Source organism: Priapulus caudatus, unplaced genomic scaffold, assembly GCF_000485595.1.
Source record: "Priapulus caudatus unplaced genomic scaffold, Priapulus_caudatus-5.0.1 Scaffold110, whole genome shotgun sequence".
In the NCBI taxonomy this organism is placed as follows: domain Eukaryota; kingdom Metazoa; phylum Priapulida; class Priapulimorpha; order Priapulimorphida; family Priapulidae; genus Priapulus; species Priapulus caudatus.
This window is the reverse complement of record NW_014577171.1, coordinates 543,636-553,606: the sequence shown is the minus strand read 5'-3', so window position 1 is coordinate 553,606 and position 9,971 is coordinate 543,636. Positions and strand designations below refer to the sequence as shown.

At 49.0% G+C, this 9,971-nt stretch overlaps 1 protein-coding gene across 6 annotated transcripts in view; it reads right to left on the bottom strand.

Moving 5' to 3' along the window:
- Window positions 1-2,196: 2,196 nt before the first annotated feature.
- LOC106805349 (F-BAR domain only protein 1-like) overlaps window positions 2,197-9,971 on the bottom strand; it is a 33,158-nt gene continuing 25,383 nt past the window's right edge. For all 6 annotated transcript variants that reach the window (XM_014806902.1, XM_014806903.1, XM_014806904.1 and 3 more), the window contains 4 exons: window positions 9,730-9,885; window positions 7,874-8,006; window positions 6,950-7,149; window positions 2,197-5,760 (listed from right to left, as the gene is read on the bottom strand). In XM_014806902.1, the coding sequence (XP_014662388.1) occupies window positions 5,475-5,760; window positions 6,950-7,149; window positions 7,874-8,006; window positions 9,730-9,885 (775 nt within the window). In that variant the 3' untranslated portion in view covers window positions 2,197-5,474. The remainder of the gene's footprint in view (window positions 5,761-6,949; window positions 7,150-7,873; window positions 8,007-9,729; window positions 9,886-9,971) is intronic.

Genomic DNA, 9,971 nt, shown 5'->3' with positions numbered 1-9,971 from the left:
ATCCGCTCCCGATTCAAAATTCGAATCGGGCCAAAATGACCTCCTGAGCCAAACTTAAGCCTCCCGAGCCAAACTTAAGCCTCCCGATCCAATCGTAAGCTTCCCGTTCGCGCTCGGGTCGGATAGTGTGCGGCTAGCATAACGCATGAACATCACCACTAGTGCTGCCACGTAGCGTGACGTCATAAGACGTTATCACGTGACTGTCCCTCCACGCCCGAGGGATAGCAACCACATAGCAACGGGGGTGTCTATATTCAAGCCGGTACGGGAGATTACGGTACGCATATATTTGTTAATATATGGACTAATCGTGCGTCAATAAACTCAATATTCACAGAGAGTATAGCTAAGACATGTGTCTATAGGTATCTAGAATATATTATGCAAATGATCTCCCGTACCGGCTTGAATATGTGCATATTGAGTTTATTGACGCACGATTAGTCAATATATTAGCAAATGCCAAATATATGCGCGCGTAAGTGAATTACAGATGATTAAATTTCTAAAATTCTAGATGCCTATAGACACATGTCTTAGCTATACTCTCTGTGAATATTGAGTTTGACGCACGATTAGTCAATATATTAGCAAATATATGCGTACCGTAATCTCCTGTACCGGCTTGAATATAGACACCCGTCAAAATTATACGGGTTTCATCATAACATAGGATGGATTACGATGGATTTCCTAATGCGGCTGGATGGTAGTGCCCCTAGTGGATCACTATATCTCCCCTGAGCATTGATAACTCATATCAGGAGTGAATAATAATAGATTCTATAGATAGATAATAGATCTATTATTGTTCACTCCTGATTATATATATTATAGAGTTAACTTATATATAGAGTTAGTGATAAATGCGATTGTGTGCGTACATTTAGTAATCAGTCAACCTAAGTTTCGCAATAGAATAAATGCGTATTTTATTTCATTATATTGAAATATATATATATCTATATATACAATGGCATTTTGCAAAGTGTATAAAAACCTCAACTTATACGTTGCGTACGTATGCATGCGTGTAAACGTACAACATCCTTCTTAATCTAAATAAGTGCTTCCATAAAATGCAAACGAAAATTTAAAAAATGAAATTAATGAAATAGAAAACGAATGGCTAAGAAATTGAGATGCAATAACAGATTGAAAAGAAATTATTTAAGAAAATAAAATGAAAAGGAATGAGTTTGGCATGTTTAGCGGTGCGGTAAAGCCATATGCCTAAAGCACATTTAATGACCACGTTGTCAATTCTTGAAAATAAGTGCAACTATATTGGTAACCGACTTTTAAAATAAGTTCTCTTTATATCGAAGACTAAATGCCAGAACGTGTATGTTTTCACGTGTGCGTGCGCTCATTTAAATTATTTTTGGAAATCCGTGTATTTTAAAGGATCCATCTCGTATTTGCGCCCCACATTATAGTCGTAATATGACGTAATAAAAAATAAATACGAAATAATAAAGGACGTGATAGAACATTGAGAGGCTGCCATAGATAATTTTCATGTCTACCCCAACAACAAAATAATGCGTGTTTTTGGATATATTACAGCATATAATGTGCACGTATCCAAAACGATTACGACGAATTACCACCAAGAAGCTGAATGTTTTTATGTAATTTTTTCGTGCCCGTCAAGCATAAGTTCACTGAAAGCTCAAAAAGTCACAAAGCCAAAAACACAATACAACCTATAGATGTATGTACAATGTACAATACAATATATCTTCTATGACAAGGGTTGCAATAAAACGTTTATTTCATACGAATGATGTTTATAGAATGTTTTACAGCAAAATCACAGATCAATATGTTAGGATATACATATTACTAGAAATAATCTGTAAAATGTATTGGTAAACAGATATAGAAATACTACATGTTGTTAGATGTAATATACACAAAGCAGCACTCAAAGCAGCATTTAACTTATGTTTGCTGCGTTTCTTACTTGATTTCATACCGACACCCACTCACTCGCTCAAACAAACGAACACACATGCAAACAAACGTACGAGTCGTGAGCGAACACACACACACGCACGCACATTCTCGAATGTAAACGCAAACACACGCACACGCACACGCGCGCGCGCGCGCACGCACACGCACACGCACACGCACACGCACACGCACACACACACACACACACACACACACATCGGAACACACATACACACAGACGCGCACGCACGCGACAACACGCACTTCCCCATACATCCACACACAACAACAACAACAACAACACCTCATTTATCTTATGCTTTTGGGGGGTTTTGTTCATTAAATACCAGGTTTATTTCATTTTGACTTTACTCGGTCGGAGTCAGTCCGCTTGACCAGTGACTACAAAGATCAATTATCCTGTGTCTATACGATACTCGACTAGCACATAACGTGCTACCATATACACTAAAACCTCACACCGCTTTACAGAAGCTCGTTTTGAACAAATCCCGACTTGAAATGGACAGGCGTTCGATTAGCGCCTAATATCAAAGAGCTGAGGCCTGTAGTCTATTCACAATCGAGTTGTGTCGGCATCATACTATTTCTATATTCGAATACAGCCGTGTGTGGTTGGCCATCGTACTCAGAAATAATTATTTTTTACCGCGGTAGAAATAATTTAACCACTGTAAAATTGGAGCCGTTTTTACCCAATCAGAGGTCTTGTTACACATGATTTAACCGCAATTAAAGTATGCGTAACAAGGCCTACGATTGAGTAAAAACGGCTATAATTTTACCGTGGTTAAATTATTTCTACAGCGGTAAAAATAATTATTTCTGAGTACGATGGCCAACCATAGCCGTGGGCCGCCACCCTGCCGAGCAGATGACGTCACTGAAGGAGTAACGCCAGAGAATGTGGCCACTTCAGCTAGGCGATAGACCGTTAAGCACTCGCAAAACAAGGGCCAAAATAAGATCCCACTATGCATAACAATCGGTTTGTGAAAGGGTCGACTCTGAACCGGACACGAATGCAGAGCAACACATGGAACACTGATACTCGATACCATAGTTCTGCACGTGCCATCGCCATTTCCCTACAGTTCAGATTGCCTGCTGCGTACTACTAACACTAAACATCTCCAGCCATTACAAAGTCTTCTACACAGCACACTCACAATGACAGCAATATACAGATTATTAGTTACGAACAAATCCCTTCTTACACGTGACACATCGAGTGAGCAGGGCAATTATAAACCGTATAAGAAGATAGGTAAAAATATTAGGAAGCAGTCTATGATTTACATTACGGGTTACCAGAACCAGCTAATCGATCAACGTCACTTCTACCCCGTTTACGTTTGCTCTATCATGACCCACGTCCAAGCGCCAAAATACACTTAACCATAAACTGCAATCTAAATCGATACGCAAGCGAATATCTCAAATTTTAATAGGAACGACTCAATCGCTCTTGCCTACGGACCCAAAAGGGTTATAATAACGACCTACTTCGGACGGCGGTCCTTATAACGGGACCACTCGCCTCTTACCTAATGTGAGCCAGAAATCAGGGACGCATGGGTTTCATTGAAGCAACGACGCGATTAATGGCAATCGGATGTCTATCATCCTCCCTCCCGTTTCCACGGGAGACAAGCGCCACGCTATTGTCTGCTTTGATATAGAGCCGATGCAGCCACCACGAACTCGAGCTGCGAGTAACTGCGAGTTTGACAGCCACCACCGACTCGGTTCTAGCCACCCTCGTTCTACGCACCACTGCCCCCCCCCCTCCCCAGCATCCAAGGTTTTATGCATTCGCTAACCTCCTACCCCGCATAGCATGAGATATGTGAGTACCAATATACATAAACATATGTACATACATAGCATGAATGCGCTTATGACAGTACCGGTATATATAAACATATGTACATACATAGGTACTATTATTAAACATGGGTTCGTGGATCAACGACGGAAATGTTCGTACCGCATACCACTCCACTCCATAACCATCCGGTTCTCATTGAAAGACGTCAGAGCTTGCTTGCCATGATGTACGTACGTAGAAATAACACGTAAAAACTTCACGGACGTTCGCATATCCTAAACTCCGCGTAATGCAAATCTCATCGCTCACAAACAACAGGGAGAGGAGGGGGACTCGTGGCGTAGCAGCATTCTGTGTTTCTAACATGCGCCTTGTGATTTCGCACTATACGCGTCACAAGATGGAAGCTACACACACCTCTCGCCTAGATTCCCACTTTAGAGCAAGAAATCCAACGTTGGTTCAGTGCCACCATTACCAACAGCAACTGCAATACATAATCGTACAAGTCAACTGGGCTGTGTTGTTAGTATACGTGTAGCTAGGGCGCATAGGAACGGGAGCAATGATAACACGCGCGTGAGGTCGATAGAAAATTGCTAGTGGCGCAACCACTGACCGCAGCAGCCATGGTCGGATCTCAGCGATTACTACACTAGGTTTCCACTGCAACCTAGGTTTCCATTGCAGCCTAGGTTTCCATTGCAACCTAGGTTTCCATTGCAGCCTAGGTTTCCATTGCAACCTAGGTTTCCATTGCAACCTAGGTTTCCGAAACACTTACAGGCCGACATTCGTCGAACGACCTAACGACCGTAGAATTTTTCTGCGAGACCTACGCCACTAAACCCTCACTAGATTCCCACCACAGGAACAGCATTCATTGATAGGTTGGAGGAGAGGTGGTTTCAGCTATCAGTCGTGGCAGCATGCAGCAGCGACGTCCTGGTTGTTATCGCTCGCAAGTCGCAGCAGGGCGTATTCACAGCCGACAGACGCTTCGACGGAAGGCGCGCAAGGCAGGGAAACGTGACGGGTACGTAGCACAGGTCACCTGCACCTGCTGTAGAAAAGCTACTTACAGCACGCTCCGTGTAACAACAATTTGGCAATTTCTCGGGCGGGGCGGGGGGGGTGCGACGTCCAGCAACGGATGCATGCTGCAATAGCATGACAGTACTTTCCACAAGAAGAAAGGGATGTAACGTCTGCGTGGGGGAAGTGCCTGGCCAGCGGCATGGTCGTTGCAGCACCGCCATCGTTCAGCAGACTTCACGGCAGCTCTCGGACATTTTCACATTATGCTATCAAACCCTTTCGCCGCACGTGCTGCCATCTATGTGCCGCCACTCTCGCACACGACAACCACGCTCCCTCGCAGGCGCCGCGACCTGGAGAATTCACAAGGATCAACACACGACACGAGATCCCTGGTGGAAGGGAAATGAGCGAGCGAGGAAGGATCGGGAGAAAGGGGACGCCGCTTACGAGCATCACACCTCGACCGACGAACGACCCGACATCTCGGGGAGACGACGGGGGCACCCGCCGAAAGGAAAAGGAACGAGCGCGGAGAAGGGATAACAGACGGCACGCGCATAACCTCCGACGGCAACCGACGACGTCCGACGGGGGGAACAGCGACCGGTGCCGCCACCTACGAGTACTTGGCCTCGACGTCGGCATCACAGTAGTACTTGCCGGCGGCGTAGCGACGCTTGACGAGCGACAGCCGGTACCCGGGGCCGACCAGCTCCGCGTCCGCGCCCGACAGCGTGCGTCCCTCAGCGACGAACTGCGCAGCGAGGGTGCTCGGCGTCGACGGGCCGTTGTTGAGCGCGAACTTGGCGCGCAGCGCGCCGCCGCCGCTGGCGCCGCTGCTGCTCTCGCTGTGCTGGTTGAGCGTGGCGAGCTTCCACGTAACGCGCTGCGTGTCGGAGGCCCTGCCGCGGAAAGAGAGAAAGAGAGGATTAGAACTCTGTGGCGAAGAGAGAGAGAGAGAGAGAAAGAGAGAGAGAGAGAGAGAGAAGAGATGAGCGGATTTATAAGCTCTGTGCGAAGAGAGAGAGAGAGAGTAGAAAGAGAGAGAGAGAGACGAGAGAGAGAAAAGAGAGAGAGAGAGAACGAGAGGCGAGAAAGAGAGAGAGAGTGAGCGATTATAACTCTGAGTGGGGAGAGAAGAGAGAGAGAGAGAGAGAGAGGAGCGAGGAGAGAGAGAGAGCGAGAGAGAGAGAGGAGAGAGAGAGAGAGAGAGAGAGAGAGAGAGAGAGAGAGAGGAGAGAGAGAGAGAGAGAGAGAGAGAGAGAGAGCAGAGGAGAGAGAGAGGCGGATTATAACTGCCAGAGAGAGAGAGAGAGAGCGGATTATAACTCTGTGGCGGAGAGAGAGAGAGAGAGAGAGAGAGAGAGAGAGAGCGCGAGGCAGATCAGAAGTCTGCGGCAGCTGCACCATACCTATCTTCACCTGTAGCCTGCCCCAGGTACCCGCGCGGACCTACCATGTGGCCTGCGGGATCACCACACCCCTCTCCGCAATTGTTATCGCAAAACAATCATGACTGCTGACTGAATGGTGTGTGTCGTTACTGCGCACTTACTGTAGCACTGTGTATGGTGCGCATGTGAGTAAAGCTGTCGATTACAGGTCAGTCTAGAGCACACTGCTAACGTCTCAGTGTGTTTCAGCTATAGAAATATATTTATAGTAACTGATTGTTTTTTTGTATGACAAATTTATCATAGTATGCACTTCAATATCTTTCTTTCAGTCGATGTATCGAGATACGTATCGTATCGTGACCCTAGTGTATCGTTACACCTCTAGTATGCGCGTGGACCTACCACGTGGCCTGCGGGATGGCCTGCATGCTCACCACACCTCTCTCCCACCCGTACCCCGCCCCCGGTACGCGCGCGGACCTACCACGTGGCCTGCATGCTCACCACACCTCTCTCCCACCCGTACCCCGCCCCCGGTATGCGCGTGGACCTACCACGTGGCCTGCATGCTCACCACACCTCTCTCCCACCCGTACCCAGCCCCCGGTGCGTGCGCGGACCTACCACGTGGCCTGCATGCTCACCACACCTCTCTCCCACCCGTACCCCGCCCCCGGTACGCGCGCGGACCTACCATGCGGCCTGCGGGATCGCCTGCAGGCTCGTCACACCGCCGTCGACCGTCACGACGCACGCGATTTGCGTCAGCGTGCATCCGTGCGCGCCCGCCTGGTGGTAGCGGTAGTCTACACGCAGGCTCGTCGTGTCGTCGTCGCAACGCCAGTGCGAGCGCAGGTGCAGCGGGCAGCTGCCGGCGCCGCTCTCCGCTTTCACCTGCCGAGGCAATTAGTACCGTCGTTACTCGCCAGAGGGCCACGTGCAACATGCGTGGCGACCGTGCTGCATGTTTAGCGTTCTAGAATTACTTGGTTCTCGTATGGAAGCCGATTGCACTCAGAAACACATTTATTAGATTGTGTAGTAGTCACTTAAATCGACAGCACATCGACCACATCAATTAAATGTTGAGAGAATGCATAGGGTACGTGACTAACTCGTATGTATGTACCTCTAAGAAACCTGCATACAAACAACACACGACACACAAAACAAAAACCTGTCGGGCCTCACATGCTTGTAATACCTCGTCTGCATTCTCCCATCGCTACAACAAACATCCAATGACCAGAACCACGTCCATACGAACCAGTCACGCTGTCCTGAGCAAGGACCCGACACTCAAACAGACTGTGGTTGCGCTCAGCTTATGGCACCACCTACGCAGATGTGCTCTCAGGGCCATCTACACAGTTCTGTTCGCAGCGCCACCTACCCAGCAATGCTCGCAGCGCCACCTACACAGCTCTGCTCGCAGCGCCACCTACAGCAGCTCCGCTCGCAGCGCCACCTACCCAGCTCCGCTCGCAGCGCCACCTACACAGCTCCGCTCGCAGCGCCACCTACCCAGCTCCGCTCGCAGCGCCACCTACCCAGCTCCGCTCGCAGCGCCACCTACACAGCTCCGCTCGCAGCGCCACCTACACAGCTCCACACGAACCTGGTATTTCATTATGTCGACGTTGAAGAAGGAAGCTGACGGGCTGCTCTCTGCCTGCCGCTTCAGGTGGTCCCGCAGCGTGGCCATGTCAAACGCGTAGACCGGCCCCTCCTCCGCGCTCTTCTCCGCGTCGCTGTAAAACAACGGAGCGTCAACGAAACGCTGATACAATACAATACAGTACTCCAAACCAAACCAATATGATAATACGACAAAATACAATGCAATATGGTGTGATATGATACGATATAATACAATACGATAATCCAAACCAAACCTACAATGTGATACAATGCAATACAATAGAACTGCTTGCAATCAGAAGCAACCTCACAAAGAAGAAATGCACAAGAGTGCCTGATGTGACGTGTTTGTTAGTGTCTCTCATTATTTCTCCACCCTTTTTCGTCTTACTGTAAACGCGACGCGTTACATGCAGCACGTCGATAACAGAACGCAAACTTCGCGGCGTGACGTGCTCAGTTTTACTATGGTACTTGCTATTGGTGAGAGCCTAAGTTTTAATATGGTACGACGCGCTACTACTGAGAGAGACAAGCAAACGCAGGGCGCAGCACTCACACGCTCACAAGCTTTACTATAGTGTGATGCGCTATTGGTTAGAGATACTACTGAGAGAGACGAGCAGACGCAGGGCGCAGCACTCACACGCTCACAAGCTGTACTATAGTGCGATGCGCTATTGGTTAGAGATACTACTGAGAGAGACGAGCGGATGCAGGGCGCAGCACTCACACGCTCACAAGCTTTACTATAGTGCGATGCGCTATTGGTTAGAGATACTACTGAGAGAGACGAGCAGACGCAGGGCGCAGCACTCACACGCTCACAAGCTGTACTATAGTGCGATGCGCTATTGGTTAGAGATACTACTGAGAGAGACGAGCGGACGCAGGGCGCAGCACTCACACGCTCACAAGCTGTACTATAGTGCGATGCGCTATTGGTTAGAGACATGCGCTATTGGTTAGAGATACTACTGAGAGAGACGAGCGGACGCAGGGCGCAGCACTCACACGCTCACAAGCTGTACTATAGTGCGATGCGCTATTTTCGTTAGAGATAATACGGATGAGCAGACGAGCGACGCAGGGCCGCAGCACTCACACGCTCACACAGCATGCCTATTGTGCGATGCGCTATTGGTTAGAGATACTACTGAGAGCGACGAACGCGACCGCAGGGCCCGCAGCACTCACACGCCTCCACAAGCTTTACTATAGTTGCGAATGCGACTACTTGGTTAGAGATCTATGCAGAGAGATGAGCGGTCACGCAGGGCGCACGCACTCACACGCTCAACAAGCTTTACTATAGTGCGATGCCCGCTTTGGGTTAGAGGATACTACTGGATGAGCAGAGAGCGGCGACGCAAGGGCGCCAGCACTCACACGCTCACAAGCTGTACTATGAGTGCCGATGCGCTATGGTTAGAGCATACTACTGATGAGAGACGAGCGGCAGCGGACGCAGGGCGCAGCACTCACACGCTCACAAGCTTTACTATAGTGCGATGCGCTATTGGTTAGAGATACTACTGAGAGAGATGAGCGGACGCAGGGCGCAGCACTCACACGCTCACAAGCTTTACTATAGTGCCATGCGCTATTGGTTAGAGATACTACTGAGAGAGACGAGCGGACGCAGGACGCAGCACTCACACTCTCACAAGCTTTACTATAGTGCCATGCGCTATTGGTTAGAGATACTACTGAGAGAGATGAGCAGACGCAGGGCGCAGCACTCACACGCTCACAAGCTTTACTATAGTGCCATGCGCTATTGGTTAGAGATACTACTGAGAGAGATGAGCAGACGCAGGGCGCAGCACTCACACGCTCACAAGCTGTCGGTTGAGCACGATTCCCTCTATCCGGCTGCTCTCCCGCAGTCGGAAGCTGAGCGGCGTCAGGTTGGGGTTGTTTGCGAGCACCTGAACGATGCCGGCGGGGAACGACACCAGCATGTAGCCCTGTATCTTCACCTTACACCTGTAACACGACAACGTACATCAGTGCTATGTAAGGGAAGCACAGCGGGCGGGGAACGACACCAGCATGTAGCCCTGTATCTTCAC